Genomic DNA, 21,667 nt, shown 5'->3' on the forward strand with positions numbered 1-21,667 from the left:
AGGATTGGGGTGGGTGCCTGTAGAACAAATGGCGGTGGGATTCGATTGGAAGGGTGGGAGTGGGGCAGCTGTTTGTAGAAAGAGTCGGGGTGGGTGGTTGGGGGCAGAAACAGTGGGTTTGGGTGGAGGAGGGTAAAAAGAGTGGAGGATAGAAAGAGTGAGGGTGAGGTTGGTGGGGTAGAGAAATCAAGGCTTCACAGCAGAGAACGTGATTAACAAAGCAGCCTCGCCACCAGACTGATATGCGGATTAATATGTCTCCTCTGTGAAGGGTGCAGCGAGCTACAACGTGGTTGCAAACCCTCCAGAGTGGAAGACATTCTATAGAACAGGTTATCGGAACCATGCTCGTCCACAATCGTGTTTAATTGTTTAAAATAGTAAATAAAGTATTGAGTTCTGAGTGAGATATAAAAGGATAACATTGATATAGTGTTCATCCCCAAATAGCCGTAAGGTAAACGAAGAATTGTATTTATTCTCGTTTTCCCATGGTGGTTCAACACTCGATTGTTTGAATTTCAAAGCATTTTACTTGTAACATTTAGTGAAGATTGTAATGCAGGATTAAATATCTGGTCACGTTTTTTAAAAAATATTTTATATTTGATTAAAGATAGATTGTGATGCTGGTTTGCTTATGCAAACAAAGTTAGACATTGCATTTTGAATTAAAACATGTGCAACACACCAGCAGACAGGTTCTGTTTTCTCTTCTGAAGACAAGCTGCCCATACTCATTTGTAGTTTTGTGAGGGACTTCCCCAGCATTGGAAGTTAGAGAACCACATTCACATTTCTTGATTTATGATCAAAACAAAATGAAAATATTCATATTAAACTGTTTCTTGTCCCAAAAATTGCAGTGGAATTGTTTCAGCAGTATAAATACATACAAGGATAAGTGTGGCAGTTAATATGGATGGGAGTGTATCTCGAAAAATAATGTATGCAAAGAAATAAATAACGTTCTCCATCCAAGTCAAGCTCTGAAATCATTATCTAATAACAGCCAATTGATCATTAAGATAGAGGTGGACCAATTGTGATTATGGATTGCACTAAATATGAATCAGAATGTGTATCCAATCTTAATGATCGATCGACCTATACTGAGATCAAAAAAGCCCCACCGCTGAACTAGCATTACACATCTCTACTTGATTCAGATTAGCTTATGAACACAGACGATACAGCGTATGGTCTCGGGGGGATAGCTCAGGGGCAACGCGCTCGCCTTCAAAGCAAGACTATGCTGAACCACACAGGTTTGATCCCTGGGTCCGCGCTACCTCTGGGTATTAAGGGTGTTATAAATAACCCATTACAATGCATGATTTCAGAACACAAATCTACACAAAAATGGTAGAATGTCTGTATTTTATAAGTTCCCAAAAATACATAAAGTTCAGCTGTATCTGCCTGGTCATCCAAATAGTGTCTGGGTATAACTCAATTTTGGAGCCGTTGTCTAGATTTGCAGTCTTCTATTTTAAAGAACACATACCAAGGAGGAAAAATGACCTTAAAGACACCACACATGTCATATAACCTACAAATCTGGGCATAACCTATTGCTAACTTTTGATACAGAATCCCTTAAGATTTAAGAACTTTTATACTCTGGTGTACCGAAAGGGCCCTAACATAGACACTTTTCAAATTATATGATAGGTTCTATCATCGAATTGAGGGCACAGGTATGGTGGCTGCACTAACACCTAACACAGCTAATCTATATTTTGAACGTTTTGAGGAAAAAATAATATATTGCAATGAGAGCCGAAACATTCATAACCTGACTTTATGGCATCAGTACATCGATAATATTATCATAACTTGGGAAGGCACTGAGTTATAGGCATTACATTTTGTTGACTGGTTAAACAACCTTGATCCATATCTTAAATTTACTAACAGCCTTGAAATGTATAGGCGCTTTATAAATGCCATATCATATCATATCATATCATATCATCTCATATACCATATCCATATATTAAACTTCTCATTCCCTTACCCTAGAAAACCCAAGCTTACTGCCTTATCCCAACCACCTGCACTTGCGCGCAGCTCACATAAGCTCACGAAAGAACGTATTCTGCCTTGGCTGGACACGTCTAACCTTAAACCTCCCTTCTCAAATGAATGTAATACATTAGCAGGCATATATGCCTCAACTTTAACAACAGATGTACACACCAATTCCCCCTTATTTATTTATTTGCATTTATAAAGTGCACAGTCGGCCCGGGGGCATCGAGGCGCTGTTACAGAAGGCTTTTTCTTATGATACATGCGTGACATGGTTATCTCAAATTACGCACATACATTACAGTTATCAGATGTGTAGTTACTTAGGATGCAGTTTACGAGGTCGTATCAATACATGTGGTTCTAGCAGAATAGTATTGTTTTCAGCAGTTTGAGGAAAGTGGGGTAGGATTTTTCGTTTCTTAGTGAGGTAGGCAGGGCATTCCAGTTCTTGGGTGCCAGGTGCTGAAAGCTGGACCCTCCCGCTTTGGTTCTTTTGAACGTGGGTACGTTTATCTGATTGGAAAGATGTGATCTAATGGGTCTTGTAGAAGAGCGGAGGGTCTTTGAGCAGAGCGAAACCTGTCAGACATTTGAACTCATGGTTCACCCCAGACCTCCTAAAATTTTGTAACAAAAAATGCCTGGTGGATTCAACATGGCACAAAAAAATAAACTTCTGACACCGCAAGAGGGCAATACACCAACATTTTAAAGCTCTATGAGCTAGCGATTATCACAGCAAAATCCACCTCCTTCAACAACAGAATTTCCAATGCCGAGTCAGATACCAGAGAGATCTTTAACACTTTTAGGGAACTTGAGACCCCTGCCTCTGAAACCCCCGCCCTCACCAAAGATGAAGTCTGGTGCACAAATATCCAAATGGCAATACTCGACAAAATTGACACTATGAAAAAAAAGATCCTTTGTAATCAAGTCAACCGACACACACCCTCTCCTGCCTCAGCCACTATCACCTCATCAGACCTCCCAAACCTCTTGATTCCTCAGTTTCACTTTAAATTAATCAGGGAGTTAGAAGTCCTAGCCATTCTCAAAAGTCTAAAACCTTCTAGGTGAGAAGTAGACGTATGTCCTACATCCATCATTAAGGACTGTTCAGAAGCTCTAGCACCCTTCATCACTACTTTCTTAAACGCCTCCTTCTCGTCAGGCATAGCGCCAACCAGCCTCAAGGAAGCCTGGGTACTCCCCCTTCTAAAAAAAACCTTGCCTAGACCCCACAATTCCTAACAACTACAGGTCCATCACAACAGTCTCCTCATTACTGAAAATCTTAGACCGGCAAGCCTATCTGCAAGTCCAATACTTCCTAGAAGCCAGCCACATCCTCAGAATGCATCAGTCTGGATTCCGCCTAGGCCATGGCAAAGAATCAGCCTTGCTGGACGAGGTCAGGGATAAGGGAAAGCCAGCCCTGCTTATTCTCCTGAATCTGTCTGCCGCATTTGACTTGATCGATCACGAAATCCTATGTCACCACCTCAGCACCTCGGCCCGCTTCTCCCCTAAGGCTACCACCTGGATCACATCCTTTCTTGAAGGAAGAGTCATGAGAGTATTTGCAGAGACCATCAGTGCCTCACCATCCCCTATCCCATGTGAGGTAGATCAAGGCTCATGCATATCCCCTATGTAATATTGCATCTTCACCAGGCCCCTCTTTGACATCCTGGACTCCACCGACATAGCCTACACCAACTTTGCAGATGACACCCAAATTCTCCTTCCACTCACTGGTGACGACTCAATTACCTTCAATGACACTTACTCCACTATTCAGAGATGGATGGTGGCAAACTGCCTTTGCCTAAATAGGGACAAGATGGAAATCCTGCTGGTTGGACCCCCAGCAGTTCTAAAAAAATCTCAATGACCAATACTCTTCCTTCTATATTGATAACATCCTGGTCCTGTCTCATTGTCAATAAAGACCCTAGGGGTTTATCTAGATGCCACCCTCTCCGTGTCCCACCAAGTGAACGCTATGGCCTCCTCGGCAGTTTATGCTACCAAAACTACTAAATGCCTTAAGACATTTCCTATCCACAGACAGCTGCCTAACCATCGCCCGAGCAGTCATCGGCTTGAAGCTTGACTACTGTAACATCCTCTTCGCTGGCACCTCATCCAGAACCTTCCGAAATTGCAAGTCATACAAAATAATGCCCTTCGAACAGCACTTAATATTTCCAAAAAATAAGACATTTCGGTAGCCTGTCTATTACCTTTAAGTGCCTCTCCAACAAGGCCCCCCTACCTCTCCCAGAAAATGTCAAAGCCCAATCAACTAGACCAACCAGGACTCCCTATGCTCATCGCCTCCTCCTACCCAAAGTCAGATGAGCTAAGGCTGGAGGCTCAAGCCTCCCTTACATTCCAGCCAAACAGTTGTATTCCCTCCCCCCTACTGTGAGAGCAGAACCGTCATATTGGGTATTCCGAAGAGCCCTATAAACCTGGTTGTTTGACTAGACTGTTGTGTGTATTTTGAAAAACGGCCCTTCAAAATTAGATACACCTTTGCTTGCTTTGAAGATTAGCAAGAACTTGAAAAATGCCATAGTACACTCAGATACGACTATCAAACAGAATCCACCAAAACACTCTACAATCTTGGGGTTCTTACCACCTATTTGCGCGCAACATCCTTGGTGATCATCTGTCATGTGTTGAAGCACAACTAATAGGACGACTGTCGACATAGGACATAAGAGACAATGTACTCAGAGGACATTCACTATTGGCAACATGAGTACAATTGTATTTCTTGTAAGATTTCAGTGTCAAATATTGTACATTAGTATAACAATGCGACGTGCTAAGACTACACTTACCGAACATCACAGTTGTATTTGTAAAAGAAATACCTTTGGTGGAATACTTTCAGACGCATGGAAATACAGAAGAAGATATTAGATGGACCACCCTCGTTGTGATGCAACCCAATGTAGATAAATGGCTATTTAATTTGGAGCAATGCCTTAACTCCAAGACTAAGGGTTATCTTTTGAGACTAAATGATAATTTCATTTATACGTAATATAACTTTTGCAATGATCATTTTCTTATGTTTCACACATCTCTGTGATATAAATGTTTTTGTACGTAAAAACATACAATTTGATTTATTTTGATGCCCTTCACCCGTTGTTTATACCTCACCTTATGTTATGGTTGACTCCTTGCTGCACTGCCCAATATACTCCTTTCTTTCAAATCAGAAAGTGACGTAGGACTGTTTTATACATCAGGTCATGTCTCTTCAACATGTACTCAGGATTGTTCCTTTCACATATTAAATGTGCCATCCACTATCACCCCCATGCTCTTACCATACATGATTTTAACAGGTGTTGAATTTTCACAAACTAATTCTCCTGATCAATGTAGATCTATCATGATATGTGCATGCAGCCTCTTTTCGAATATTGCTGCCAAATGTTACTCTGCTTTTTGCCAAGACATGAAAAGACGACTCTCTCTCTTTGCAGCCAATCCTCTCCTTTATTAGCATTAGCAACGTCATACTGATGTAGAGGAGCAGCCTCTCTCCCGCTCCGGTAACGGATACCTCCATGTTGAGAGCATTGAGCTGAGAGGGTGACTGAGATAGGGATGCGTAGGTACATTGCATGCAGGGGAGGGTAAATAATGGGTATATGGTTGATTAGTGGTCGAATATGTCGACTAGAGGGGGAAATGTAGAGGAGCAGCCTCTCCCCCGCTCTCTGGTAACAGACAGGTGATTATGCCATGTAGGGGCCGGGTCCCGCCCCCTGGTCCAATAGTGCAAATATGAGAAGACATTTCCAGCCAGACAATGGTTTTATCCATGCTGTAAACAGAAACATTGAGGATAAACTTGGTGTGGACCATAGATGACAGAAGTGATATCATTTCACCTATGAGATCATATAGTTGCATAAGAGACAGGGTAAACATGTATTTATTAAACAAAAAGACAAACATAAGGCCACGTTGTGTTTAGATATGGAGGATGTTACGCACACTCAATAGACATTAGATATCAGAAAACTGGTATTGCCCAAATACTTGCCCTGGCAAAACAAATGTGACCACAGCAGACGTCCATTATCTTGAAATGGACTCTACAGTTTGCCTTGCAGATGAATAATGGCCTTAAGCCTGAAAGGAGTTTACAAGTGTTTGGAATCACAGAAACACAGAATTGGGAAAACCCCAGATAAATGGTTCAGTCCCAGCCAAAGTTGACTGAGAGCAGCTGAAGGCAGTTGCAGACAATTTGGCAGCATTTAATAGCAGATTATGTGATTTTCAATGGTGTGACTCATAAAACGAAACTGTCATACAGTCAGAAAAGATAAGATAGGGAAATTAACCAATAGAAACCCAGACCGTTTGTTTATGTCTTGGACAGAATGTACGTGAAGTCTGGATAGTAAATGCATCATTTCTAGAACAAAAATGCATCATTTCTAGAACAAATTCTGTCCAGTTTTAATGTTGAAACATATGTCAGATGATTCAGAAAAAGTGGAAAACACCTACTCATGCTAATTAGCATAGGAAGTCATGTGTTCAGGAAGTGTTTATGTCCAATGAAAATCAAGTGATGTTTGACCTTTTAGTAAAATGGCCTTCGATATGGTGAACAGGAATAAATTGTGGCATAAACTGTCCTTGTGGGGCTGTCCCTGAGAAATTAATATAAAGCAATTATACTCCAACACGAACATCAGAATTAGAATGTCGAAAGATGGAGTGCTTTCAAATTCGATTAGAACCTGGCATGGTTTGAAACAAGGTTGCCCTCTTGAGGCCACATTATTCAATCTATTCACATCGGACTTCGAGGAAAACATGCAGATCCCAATGACAAATCCTCCAAAAGTGAACTCATCCACACTAACATGCATGATGTATGCAGATGACATCGTAATTATGGCAAAAACTCCAAGAGGTCTCCAAATAGCCCTAATCAAACTTCAAGACTACAAGGAAACAAATCAGCTGAAGATTAATGGACAAAAAACAAAATCATGACTTTGACTTGCAAATACACTTTTAAAAAGAAGCAATACTCTTTCCTCCTGCAGGACCAGAAATTGGCATAAGTTAAAACAATGAAATATTTAGGCATTTGGATCAATCAATCATAGGGAGAAAAAGAGTGGGTTGAACATCTCAAATCTAAGGCTCATGCCTTAGCTCGCCAAGGCCTTTTCCTACATCACAAATTCGGAATGTTTTCTGTAAGACCAGTATTAACATTCTACAGACAGAAGGCATCCGCAATCCTGACCTATAGTGGAGAAACAATGATTAATATAGAACACACAATTTGGCAACTGCTCAAAGTCATATTTTGGAGAAAGGTTCTATCACTTCCAGCATCTTTTCCAATGGCTATCATCCGCTACGAACTTCAATTCAGTCACTTGAATCAATCATTACATGGGAACAATTAGATTTATACAGGAAAATGCTCAGCTGTGTACTTTTAACATCTCTGTGGAGATGCTTATGCAACGCCCACAAAAAGCAAAAAAGAAAATAGCCTATAACGTCTGGAGTACAATACAATGGAAGGCGCAATATCAACTCAAACTACATTGAGTTTGCGAGGTGAGAGCAATCACCGATCTTCTGAATTATCTAAAAATGTTTCCATCACAGCAGATAGGAGACACTTTCATGAGGCTCCAATTAAACATTCTGCCAACACTCGAAGTTCTGGCAAAAAGGAAAATCATCCAGTTGAATCAACAGGACTGACGATTTTGCAAACAAACTGAAAGTATAGAAAATCTACATTATTTAATAATGGTAAGTCCCGGTCTAACAGAGAAGCGTATCCAATTCAGGGAGAGGTATAAAAAATCTAAAATGTAGTTGGACTCCAATGAACAATGGGCGCAAATCCTACTGGGAAACAATAAAAAATTGGTCTTCACTATCGTGCAATTTTGGAATAACATCATGGAAGAAATGGGGAAAATAAAAAGCCCTAAACAAGATATGGCACCAATTGGACAAATATGGAAGACCGACTGGAGAATACGAGCAAACTGATCTTCACCTAACTCAGATATAATCAAATGGAAACAACAAGAAAGAAGTGGAAAGTAGAAGATCTTAACCAGATGTTAACTGAAACCTGAATACGGAAGAAAACAATAGCTCGACAAGCTCGTCTGAATGGAAAACAGACGATTGAACTTATTTTTTAATTTCATCATTACATACGTAAAATCAGGGCTCAAGTCGAGGGTACACGCGGGGGGACAGAGTCCACCCACTTTTTTCAGAGGGTGGACTCAGTCCCCAGAGCTAAAATGAGAAACATTGATAAATTAAAGCCAACCTTAGGGATCGAACCACAGTCGTCAGGTTTGTAGGAAGACCACTTCACCACTGCACTATATAACCTAATGAAAGTTAACAAACAACTAAAGGTGAAATTTCTCATTTCGGTACTGCATGTTCCAGAGAAAACATTTGTATTGGTTGTTATAGTTTAAAACATGCACCCTTTTTTAACGTTTTCAAAAACACTATTAGAAGAAAATATCCTCTTTTTTTGTGTGTGTGTGTGTGTGTGTTGATTTTTATAAAAGGCAAATGCCATTCCTCCTGAGCAATTCGGCTGGTTATGCAAAGCCAATTTAATGAAATGTGCATATTTCACTTTGATATGCTAATTTCCGGCAACATCACATCCCATTGCGTTTGTTGATGAGTCCCCTCACTTTTATTTTTAGGACTTGACCCCTGTGTAAAATAAATGAAAAGTGTATGATATAAACAAAGACATTTTAATAAAATAAAAAAAATAAAAAGATTGCCAATCAAAGCTTATTGAAATAAAGGTTCATATTAGCATAACAAATCATTGTGTAATCTGTTGGCCATTGTATAAAACTAGGATGTATGCAGTAAAGAGTTGAGACATTTCCATTTTCAGCTGTAAGAAGCAGTGATTAAACTAATTTACTCCCAGCCGGCTGCCCAGATGTCTCTAGCTGAAGATTAATCTCTTTACACTGAGTTCAGTCAACAGGCCACTCTCATATCGGTGGCTGGACATTTTCTACTTAGTTACTCCATATATTTTGGCAAGTCCAGTCATTGCACCTGCATTAATTGTTTGCAACAATTAATCTTTTTGGGTGAGTTTTCAGTTCATCTTTTTTCTCACCATCGCTGCACCTCAATTTAACATGAAACTTAGGGTTATTTGCTCCCACAGTTTTGCCAATCTCTATCTAGCTACAGATCATTAGTAGGTTACATTAGACCAATTCATCAATTTTCCTTAATATTCTCTTCTCGATTGAGCTGATGATACTTTGTCATTTTTCTTTTTTCTTTATTCTTGTGATCCCACTTAATGCTTCTGCCCCTGTTGCAAATCCCACAGTAGACAAGCATATTGAAACATTTAGGGCGTTTCCTTTTTATTAAATAAGAGACTTTTGAAAACAAAATTGAGACACTTGTTTCCTTACGTGGTTTGTAATAGTTTTTTGAGGTATCCTTTCTGGATTGGTTTATGTCATGTTTTGCTGTTTGTACATATTGGAATTATGAATGTGTTTGCACTAATATATAAGTCATTTAGATACATACTATTCACTATATCGGGTATCTCTATGTTTGCTGCAAATTCTTTTGTTAATTTAAGAATATGTGTACTGATTGTAAGGTGAAACTTAATATTGGCATTGTGCATCAGCTGGAATGCGGGCTCCATCAATTTGGAGAGAACGACGCTAAGTACCCAAGATGGGGCAGGCTTGCACACAAGGGAAAAGTCCAAAACAGCCCCTTCATAAATTCTGACCCTGCCCATGTGACCACAGCAAATGTGAAAAATTATCAAGGCCACTAGATGCCAAGGGGAGCAAGTATGGCCCTGTTTGCTGCTGCTGGAAGTTAAGAGTATCCATCCAATAACTGTAACACCAAACAGTGAACCTTTTCTATGTCACAGAAGATGGTAGAAGGTGACCAAGCTTTGGAGGGGACATCCCTGCAGTCCTGGGGCATTGTGATGTGGGTGAATTCTAGGGATGTAGCAGCCAGACTGTAAGGTTGAATGAGGATAGGTTGTGGTGGAGGACCTCACCCTTGTCCCTCGAAAGCAGCTTGTGCACCAGTGGAAGCTTGATAAGCATCACTGATGAGAGATCTAGAAGCTCTGAGAACCAGGTCTGCCTCTGCCATGGTAGTGCCACAACAATCAGTCTGCACAACTGCTGTTTGGTTGTGTGGAGGACTCTTAGGATGAGCGGAAACGGCGGAAAAGCAAAATGGGGCTCCCGTTCCACAGAAATGTGAAGGGTACAGGCTGCTTGAGGGAACATGCTGGTGAATGAGTGGGGTCAATTGTGGCAAATAGGTCCATCTCCTGCTTCCCACATCTTTCAAAGATGACTGCCACTTGGTTCATGGCAAGAGCAGAGTTTCCTGCTCAGGGAATCGGCCACAGAGTTGTGTATGCCTGAAAGGTGAAAGGATGACAGAAACATTCCCTACCCCAGAACCCATTTCCACTGTGACTGTGCCTTGCAGAAGAGGATAGGAGATCTGGTGCCACATTGGTTTTGGATGTAGAACATCATGGTCCTGTTGTCCTAGACCACACATACCGCCTTCACTTGCAGATGGGGCACCACACTGAGCTCTAGAATGTTGGTATGGAGAGACGTTTTGTCTGCTGACCAGAGGCCTTTGGTGTGAATACTGACAGTGTAAGCTCTCCAGCCCTCCATCGATGTGTATGTCATCACAGTAACTAGATGGCCCGAGACAGTGAAAGGACCTCTCTTGGTAAGTTTGGCAATGTTGTTCCACCACAGTAGCATGCTGTGAAAGGAACCAGTGAGGAAGAGCTTGTTGACCCTATGCCCGGAGACCTGATCCCAGTGGGTATCAAGGATTTCTTGCAGTGGGCTCAGGGGACGCATGTGGAGCCTGCAATTTCTGATGAGCGGGGTGCATGAGGACATCATGTGCAAAAGGGACATGAGTACCTGTACTGTGGAAACCGTTACTGAGACAACATTTGCACCTTTGAGAGGATTGGGTTGAATTTGTCGGCAGATGGGGTGGCAGTGCAAGTCATGGTGTCCAGCTGTGCCCTTAGAAATAGCATCCCTTGAAACAACATCAGATATGATTTGTCATAATTGAGAGAGAAAACAAATGATGTTAGACAGGTTTCCATGGCCCTTGTGTGCTGTAGGTCTCATTTGACACATGGTGCTTTGATCAGCGAGTTGTCCAAATAAGGTTAGAAGGGAATCACTGACATCCTGAGATGTGTCACGGCTGTGGCAAAGCATTTTGTATGCAACCTTGTAGTAAACTTGAGACCATTGGAGGACCCTGAATTGAAAGTGGAGTGGTGGCCTGCCACTATGATGAGCAGGAATTTGTGATGATGGTGTGCAGACATGGAACTAAGCATCCTCCAAGTTGAGCGGTGATAGAAAGTCTCCCTTGTCAATCTGGCTACCCATTTATCCTATATTATTTGTTTCCATCGATGTTCGCAAAATCGAGGGAAAAATGGAAAAGGACTACGGAATCCTCAGAAGACCAAGCACACTCAGGCACAACGTTGACAGGCACCTTCCAGTACCCAGCCTGGCTATCTTACAATATAATTCTAGTCCTTCTTTGTTTCCCTTGCCTGTCTATTATTACTTTGGTGGCCATCTTGGAAAAGGGTCTTGCTTTTTTCTGCCTACCTCCTACCTCCGTAATCCCAATCTCCTTGTTACCCTGACAACAAGAATACAGAAGACAACGGGAAGCAGGAAGTGGTGGGTTGTTCGGGGCGTGGGGGGTCAGAGTAAGAGGAGGAGTAAGAGGGGGTGTAAAACCAAAAGACCAGCAGGAAGGAAGGAGAAGCAGAGTGTGGAGATGGTTTCTGGAGCAGGCAAGTTATTGGTTAGTGAGCAAACATTGTACTGTGTTGTGAGAGTGCATGAGAGGGAAATTAATAAGTGTAGGGAGTTTAGGTGAAGTGATTGTGTGAATGAAAGGAGGATGTCTGAGTAGGAGGTGGGGTGGAGTGGTAGTTTTAGTATGGAGGGAGGAGTTGTAGTGTTGAGGGATGGGGTAGTGGTGTAAAGGAGGGGACAGTAGTGTAGAGGAGGATATAATAGTGTGGAAGAGGGAGTAGAGGGAGTAGTAGTGTGGAGGATGGTGTAGTGTGTGGCAGAGCAAGTAGTAGTGTGGATGAGGGAGTAGTATCGTGCAGGAGGGAGTAGTTGTATGGAGGAGGTTGAAGTAGTATCAGGGGAAGCATATTCATATCAAAGGGTAGAGGCAAGGCTTAGGAGGAGGGAGAGAGATCGGCGGAATAGAGGAGTAACACACAGGGTGTACAAGGAGTTAGAGAGGGTGGACTTGAGATGGAGAGGAGTACCTGGGCCTGATAGGAAGGAGACTGAGTTGGCCAGAGCATCTGTAAGGCACAATCTATTACCACTTTAGAATAAAAACCACTAGCTAGAGTAGGGGGAGTCTAGGAAGCCCTTGAGGGAGTCTAGGCAGAGAAGGTGTTCTGCCTTTACTCCTCACCTTCATAATTAGACAAAACCTAGAGTAGGGAGAAAACACAGTGTATGCCAGCATGGAGTTTAGGGACACCAGGGTTAAGGAGGTGGAGCTTTTATAGATGAGAGAGAGAGGGACAGCCAGAGGTCCTTTCCAAAATTCAATCAAAAGCATTGACTGTCTCAGAGAGTTGGCGTATTCTTTAAGTATTCTTTAAGCCATCTATGACAATTCTTGTAATTTTATTTTCTATCGCTTATAGCACAGACCTAGCTCTAAAGCAGCAGAGTGCTTTACAACAGCATTGTGCAAGAATTTGGCTTAGCATTTTATCCAGCAGGCCCCACAGTACCCTTGTTGTAGGGAGGGAGGGACGGATTTCTATTCCTTAGGCAGGTATTGTCGACAAAACGTTTCTTATTCTTGTAGTGCATATTAGCCCTTTAACAACCATACACTAAGCAGTTATGTTTATCAAGTTTGATAAATCCCCAGATGTCATCACTTCTTCCCTAGGTTGGAGCCCCTTCCAATGAGGACAGGGAGGTGAGGCTGCTACCTGATAGTTCCCCTGGGGGTGGTACTCAGTGGGTGGATCACATGGGGAGGGAAACCCCCTCTGGGACTAGCAACTACCTGGGGAGAACATGGTAATCCCAACACACAGGCACCTACTTCCTTGCCTTCATCTAATCAAGTATCCAAACCTACGAATGTTTGTAAGATCTGTGAGAACCCCATTACTGTGATGAGGAAGAGGTCGGTTGACTCCAGTGAATGGCCATTGCAATATACTGAGATGAGGAGGAGGTTTGCAACCAACATGAATCATCATCAGAATCGTATTAAATGTTCTAGCTTTCTAATGCCCAGTGGCTTAAAGATGGAGGAAGGACTGACACAGTCGTCAGACCATCCTTGGAAGCACCGTGAGCGAAGCCCCCACACCACGAGCGAAGCACCCAGACCACAGGTGAAGGTGAAGCTGAAGCTGCTGACCAGGGAGGACTCAGGGGAATTACAGCATCCCTCGCTGTTCTGCCATGCACTGGCAGACTGAGCACAGCAGAAGAAAAATCCCATGTGCAAGAACCCACCAAACCATACAATTAAGCAGAGACGCACAGCCTGGCTCCAGTGAGCTGCTGCAGAGCCGCGGGAGGCAGTGCGGGGAACAAAGAACCCGCCAAACCACATGGTCGAGCACAGACGTGCAGCCCGGCTCCAGTCAAGAGCTGTGTAGCCGTGGAAGGCAGTGCGACAGACTGAAGAACCAGTGAGGGCGCCGTTGGAAGCTTTGAGGAAGACTGAAACTGCCAGAGAGGGCCAGGAGCTCCTATTTATGGTATGGGGGCTGCCAGGGTCCACAGAGGGAACCCAAGAAACCATTTTGAGAGGGTCTGGGACCCACAACTAAAATATTAGAGTGTTTGGGCAAAGTACTATACCTGGCAGGATGGTGAATTGTGGTTAGAAGTCGAACAGAGTAAAAGAGACCAGGTCAGTGACCTGCAGGTGAATGAGGAGGAGTTCCTTAACTGTGGATCTTCCTTGTGGCAGTACCTGGCAGGGCAGTGAACAAGGTCTGCTTACCCGAGCCACTGGAAAGGCTAACATCAAATAGAGTATCTGAGAAGTGTTACAAAATCATGAGGGGCCCGTGGAAGGGAGTCATTCCCCCAATGTCTGTGTACTGTGAAGCCAAGAGAGATCAGGAGAGAGAAGCCATACCCACTGGTGTTGTGTGCCGGTAAGCGAAGAGAGAGATAAGGGCAGGAAGCCATACCCCCTGGTGTTGTATACCATGAAGCCAAGAGAGATCAGGGGAAGGAAGGCATACCCCCTGGTGTTGCGAATCGTGAAGCCAAGCCAAAGATGGCCGGGGAAGGGAGTTATTCCCCTGGCACCGTGGAAGTATTGAGAACAAAATGCTTGGAGAAAGGATACATTCTCCAGGAGCTCAATAGTGAAGCCAAGCCAATTCCTGTGGAAGGGAGTCATTCCCCCAATGTCTGTGCACTGTGAAGCCAAGAGAGACCAGGAGAGAGAAGCCATACCCACTGGTGTTGTGTGCCGGTAAGCCAAGAGAGAGATAAGCGCAGGAAGCCTTAGCCCCTGGTGTTGTGTACCATGAAGCCAAGAGAGATCAGGGAAAGGAAGCCATACCCCCTGGTGTTGCGAATCGTGAAGCTAAGCCAAAGATGGCCGGGGAAGGGAGTTATTCCCCTGGCACCGTGGAAGTATTGAGAACAAGATGCTTGGAGAAAGGATACATTCTCCAGGAGCCCAATAGTGAAGAAACTATGGGTAATAAGGGATGATTTTTGAGTTGGAACGTTACCTTTTAAATTGCAACTGAGAGCTTTTCAACACCTCAAACTGGAACTGTGTGTGATATCCTGGAAAGGATCTGAAACCTGAAGAAGGGAGTCATTCTCTCAGGCACAGTTCCCACCTGCCAATTGGATCTATAATCCAATGTCCAGAAGAAAGGAGCCATTCTTCAGGACCAAGAAGACGCTGCATCTCTTTAGTTTCCTTAATAGTGTAAGGGACAGAAGTAGGTATTTTGACACACGACAGTGGACTCTTTTACATTTACTTGTACATTCTGACAGATTGCTTACCTCCTTATTTGAGGCAGGGAAACCCCTCTTAGAGTTACGGAGAGATATGTTTCTTCTTTATTCTTGAACAAATACATTAAAAGTCTCTGCTAGCAGAATTTGATTATTTGGGGGTCAGGTTTTCAGAGGCGGTAACAGGAAATACCCACGTGAAACACAGTCACTGAAAATGAGTCAGTAAATGGCTGGTACATCCCGCTTTCTATCACGGTGTAAGGATCAACATATGCAATCGGTCATGAAGGTCTATACCACAAAAACGAAATAAGCTACACTGTATGGAGCACCCTTGTGGGGCCATAATAAGTCCAATGAATTACTGGGAAAGGAAAATCGTTTTTTAAAACAATCTCTGGGACTTTGCGGCTCATCGCTTGTTCTTCGGTCCATAGGGAATTGGGGATGGCTTATTGGGAGGATGAATTAACAGTTGCCCCTAGCAATCTCTGGTTGAGAATATGGGCAAATAAGCATGCAACTCTGTGCTATTTCATTATTAGAAGCATGCTGAATATGGAATCTTGGTCCAAAATTCCTTGGCTGAGGTACGTAAAGGTGTCCCTGTGCATTAGTGAGATTCAAGCTCAGTTTCATCCCGCTGTAGTGTTGTCATCCCTGCAATTGAGAGTTTATAAGCAGGTGGTGTGATGGTGGATTTTAGAGAAGCGGGCCTATATAGCACGGGTTACTTATCATGAAGGCCAACATAGGTTGATCAGCAGGGTAACTGAAATACAGCCTTATCTCGTTTTGGCCACGAAAAAGCATCATAGGTGGCTCATAATGAGGGCCAGGTTTGATAGCCTATTGTTAAGGGCAAACACTGAAAAGTGCTGAGGATATCCAAATGATCCTAGCTGCCCAGTTTATGGGACACCTAGAGAGGATCTGAAACATTTTATATTATTCTGCCCCGGGTATGTGGACATTAGAAAATGCATTATCCTGCAGATTATTAAGCTTACCGACATTCGCTGTTACAGGCCCGCTTTGCTGTTGCTTTTGACGGTAGAATCAGAATTGACTGCATGGGCCCTTTTGACTTATCTGAAAAGTGCTATGTATAGAAGAAAGGGGATTTTAAAGGTAGACAATCTGTTTTATTATTCTGAGATTTACGGTTCTAACGTCTTTGCCTAGAGGTATTGATTTGTTATGGTAACTGTTTTATCTGTATGTTGTATTTTAACTATTTCTTCTTGTTTTGTATTGTCTGTGTTTGATGGATGTTTTTTTTATATCCGAATAAACATAATGAACTGAACTGTGCCAGCAATCATGTCACCTGTGAGTCAGTCTTCCCCTTTACACCTTTACATAAGGAACACCTCCTGTGACTGTTTCAAATGTAACAATATCTTTCTGTACTAAAGGGCAGTCTGCTCCATGTTAATAATTTAATTAAAAAATGTCTCTATCAATAAGGTCAAAGAATGTGGCCATCTTTCTCCTTTAGGGGTACAAGGGTGTCCCACATACCATCCTTGTTTCGCCCCCTCAGCCACCTTCCTGCCTTTCGACTCTGTTGAATTCGTTTCAGGTTAATCTTATTTAGGTCAACCTTATTTACAAAGGCTCTTTCTGCTGTCTTCACATGTTATCCTTTCCCTTCATCATGTCTTTGTATTGTCTTCCACTGCCAGAGCTTTGTATTCCGTTTTTAGATCATAGGTCATTCTACATCTTCTGCACTGTGTGAATATATCAATGTAATGGCAGTTTAGGGAAAACTTGATAAGTGTGGGATATCTACTCCACATATGTTTCTACTAATAAAACGTCTATTAGAGCAATGGCCATAATTCCCTACTTTAGCAAACATACTAAAAGCTACATTTGTTAGACTCAGTGTAGCGGCTGTAATAGCTGGAGCTGCATGATTTGATCTACATTAAAATAGTGAAAAAAATAAAAAACGATGCCGAAAACAAAACATTATTTTTGGTCGAATTCTAAATTTCTTTCTTATTATTGTTACTTTTTTTTCAGGTGGAAGGAGACCCCCCCACACTTCCCCTTCCCACCCCGCATCCCCACACCATTTTTTATTCCCTTACCCAGCAGTATAGTTTTTATAAAAAAAGTATGAAAATCCCACACAAATTCAGCCCAAAAATTCAATGTTTTTGGTCTCGGTTTTTTCATATTCATTTTTATGACTGGATACCACAAGATTCACTTATGACAAACTAAAATACACAGACTCACCTTAAAAGGACTGCTCACATTTTCCTTTCTAATGTATTTACATGGGAGTCTTGACTTAATAGAAGGGGCAACTGTACAACTAGGCAAGCATATTTCTCATGATCTCATCTGAACTGGAGAATGTTTTCAAAGCCACAATTTATAATATTTCTGTCAGGGTTGAAGCTGTAGCGCATTCTTATAGTTGTCCTAAAACTTAAACCTCTAGCAGAACATAAAGTGTCTCTGATTTTCAGGCCAGCTAACTGAATCACAACTGTGTTCTTTTTCAGCTTTCTGCAATGTTTCAACAACACCTGACCATGGACTGAATCCCAACGGACCCACAAATCGCAACTCACAGTACTGTGCTACTGTTAAAAGATGCCTGCCCAAACGCAGGATTCCTACACCCTGTACAGCGCTGCAGTGCTCTCGAGCTAATTCCGGGATTCAAGCAATTTATTTTATTGTTTTTTATATAACGCCTAATACCATACCTGAGTTTGGTTTCTAAGAGGGATCTGGGATTCGAACCTCTGTTGCTCTCCATTCAGACCAATGACATTCATGTACAGGGCCTGGGATGCTGAGCCATTTTATACCATGGGGTTGTTTCTCACTATGGGTTATCTTATCACCTTATGAATAGTAGCTCGACGCCATTACCTGATATCCTCGAATGTGCCTGCCTCAGCCTTGTAAAAGGTTTCCTGCCTTATTCCTACGTCCACTTGTTTTATGTTTGTTGGAAAATGAATAACCTGCCAGCATCAGAATTTCTGTAACCTGTGGTGGCTTTGCAAAAGCTTCACCCATATCATGTAACAAAACTGTCATCCCAGATCTTGGATACCGGCTGGTGATCAGCAGACTGCTCGCTTGTGCAAGCTCAGCCCACGCGTCCCATTCCTTGCACTCTGTATTGCACCCCATCTCCTGTTCTGTTTTTCCCCAGGTGCTTTAAGTGGCGCTGCTGCAAGTCAGCACATTATAAAACTCAAAGATAAATTAATACATTTCCGATAATAAGGTGACCATATTTGTTTGCAGTTTTATGCAAGGATTTTCCTTTTTACAAAATATGAACAGTTGTACAAAATGGATCACTTTGGATTAATAAACAAATGCACTGCATTATTTCATAATACCAGATTCATTGACCGCAATTATACATAATCATCAGCTGTTCACACCTAACGTTTCATAATTTCCATCATTGACATGCTTCACATAGGAAATTGCCATTCTGAACAGCCCCCTGGAGGTGTGTGGCAGCCACGTGTATTTTACTCTATATAGGCACCCCTTACACTGGCGAATATGAAGTGTTGCGCTTATACATGGGAGTGCATGGAGTGCATAGAATGTTTGCAATTCATGTATATAAAATACCTGCACACCACTATGCCACAACTTAAATTATTACCTCAATCTCTAAATGAAAATGAGCTAAACGTGCATTCCTCTTCAGGACTGCTCAGCCTCAAGTCTCACCCCCTTCATGGATCGGCTAGTATACCCCCCTCTGCACCCGCCCCCCAAGAGAGCTCAACCCTGAAGAACGTGAAAGAAGAATGAAGTGCTATGCTGAGGCTCCCCAAGCGTGGTGACAACATTGCTGCCAAGTGTCTCCATATCATGCATGACACCTTTACTCGCCATTGTGTCCTGGGCATTGTACAGTCACTTTTTGTATTAAACATTTTAGCCTACAAGTTCCAGTCTGCACTGGGCAGAGCCAAGGCTGGCTGAAGGCATCACACATGGTATGGGACCAATTAGAAACTATGCACCAGATCCCAACTCGAAGGCATTGCAGTGTCTAGAGGCTTTGGCGTAGCAAACATCATCAAAAGGTGTCTTTATAAATGTTCCTACATAAAACCTGGTTATTTTCTTTCTGAATGCATGACTGGACTTCTCTTATCTTCCTGCCTCTACATTATGGTGCATGCATCATGCATTCCTCTGGATTTTTACCATCCTTATGTATGAAGCCTATGCATAATAGCTATTTGTATCCAAAAATATACAATTGACTAAGTTTCGCCTCTATAAGGGAAGTGTAATTCATACAATTCCATGCCTAAAAATGTAGAAGTGAGTCCACTGGTTTTGGAATTCAACATATGTTCAAGATTACAATGTTGGGAATATATAACTTCTGTGAGAAGCAGAGGCATGTCAATAGTTAGGTGAGAAGCCAGGTAGAATGTGCATGTCTGAAGGGCATCGTAGCAAACAAAGTAGCAATTTCCACAGGAATCTGGGGAACGTCCAGGCAAAAGACAAGTCTTAAAAACAGGGAAGACAATGGAAGTCTTCTGCTCAAATGAAGCAGTGGGCAAGGGAAAGCAGCCAATCACCTGCCACGCCAGATCAATGCTGACGTTAATCATACCGCCATCCAAAAATATAGCAGAAACGCAAGACTCACCAGAGAAGGACTCTAGCGGCAAGTTAACCTTGGCGTGGTGACCAGCGCACACGAGGACTGCGTGAAAGACAGCAGAGTCCTGCTCCCCCTCTGTCTCCGTGATGACCTCCCACTGCCCTGTGGTCAGAAAATCTGGTCGTCGTCTTACACCACACACTTTGGTCTAAAAGAATACAACGCATCAAAAAGAAAATGACTATAAGAAAAGTTACATCACAGAACGTCTACATCCATTACTACTCATTCTCAATTCCTCTAACATCAATCTACCATGCAAACAATGTTTTATTAACGTATTATTTAAAATTAAAAAGAAAATGGCGTATATAAGATAGCAAAAGACAACAGAATTAAATTTAAAAAATTATTATTGCATAAAACAGGTCTGTGCCTTTCTCAAATTTCGTACAGTCAACGGACACACCAAATGGTTAACACGCTACCATCACATGAAATACCATCGTAAGCATTAGAAAAGTAGAACACTTTAAAACCACATCACAAACAACAGTCAAAGATCAAAATACAGATGATGATCTAGGAAAATTCATTGTTTGTGGTACCACTGTAAGGCATTATCATTGTTTCTGATCTTAGATGCCTGCTTAAGATATTGCAGAAAGGTTCACACAATGCAAGGTGTGTTACCTGTAAGAAAAAAGCAAAAGGCTGAACCACATTGCAAGAAGTCAATTTGTCTTAAAATCAGTAAAATGTTTCTCTTTCTAACATGCAAGTAGGCAGGACAAAACATCACAAAATACAACAGATATTCTATAGGTTAGTTACACAGGGGACAACTGGTATTCCCAGTCTGACCATGCCATTTTGCCAGGATTGATTTGAGGGGTATTGATATTGATATTGTATTTCTATCGCACTCGTACACAAGTGTTTCAGAGCGCGACAAGGCAAGGGAGGGGAACAGGGGAGAACGCGCAAGTGCATGGGCGAGGGGGAGAGGAAAAGTGCATGGAAGGGGGGAGAAGTGGAAAGTGCGAAGCAGAGGAGAAACAGATAAATAACAATAAATAAATAATAAAGGCAGCAAACAGTGGTAGTGAAGCCAGCAATTTGCAAGTGCTAGGTTTAAAGCAGTTACAACGTGCTCTAGTGATAAGATATCTGTCATCGACCTTCTGACTCCAGGTAAGAATATTCCTACAGGATATCTGGAGCAGAATAAACAACAATTAAAATGAATTCAAAGCTCTTGAGTCTCACGTGCGTATTGTGTATAGGAAGTTAGAAGTGCCTTGCAGTTACATACTTTGTCAATCAGATAACAACAGACAACAACAAAGGTGCTTGTGCATTTATGGCATCTAGGCATTTTTTTAATGCATTGAAACCATGGGACTTTCGGTTTACCCTTTCTGATTATCACTTCCTTGATAATAAACCGGGCTAGTACTGCACTTTGGTTTGACCAGATCCTCATCCAGTGCAACGTTGGTTCTAGACCCAAACCGTCCTTCAAAATGTTCAGGCCTAGCTCAAAATGAGCAGCATAATTTGAGGCTGATCTTGGGAGGTGCAAAAGTTTCTTGATAAAATAATTTCCCATTGTTTGAAGATTAGCAGTATTGCTATGGTCCCATAGTAAAGCACCATATTTGATAGCTGTTCTTGTTGTGTACAGTACACTCTAAGGATCATAGTAATTGGGTTACGTTTATACATGACCATAAAATGGGAACCCCCCTAACCCTTGTTTCATTCTTAGCCCCTGTTTTTTAAAATGACCATTTCCAGTTAAATTTGTATTCAAACAGCTCCCCCCACACCTCCCAGGTAGTCA

At 42.2% G+C, this 21,667-nt stretch overlaps 1 protein-coding gene across 1 annotated transcript in view; it reads right to left on the reverse strand.

Moving 5' to 3' along the window:
- LOC138534947 (dimethylaniline monooxygenase [N-oxide-forming] 2-like) overlaps nucleotides 1–21,667 on the reverse strand; it is a 272,372-nt gene that overhangs the window by 146,399 nt on the left and 104,306 nt on the right. The window contains exon 4 of the mRNA XM_069641258.1: nucleotides 19,867–20,029. Within this exon, the coding sequence (XP_069497359.1) occupies nucleotides 19,867–20,029 (163 nt within the window). The remainder of the gene's footprint in view (nucleotides 1–19,866; nucleotides 20,030–21,667) is intronic.

This window comes from Ambystoma mexicanum, chromosome 1q (genome assembly GCF_040938575.1).
Source record: "Ambystoma mexicanum isolate Mex_15411 chromosome 1q, UKY_AmexF1_1, whole genome shotgun sequence".
NCBI classification, from domain to species: Eukaryota; Metazoa; Chordata; class Amphibia; order Caudata; family Ambystomatidae; genus Ambystoma; species Ambystoma mexicanum.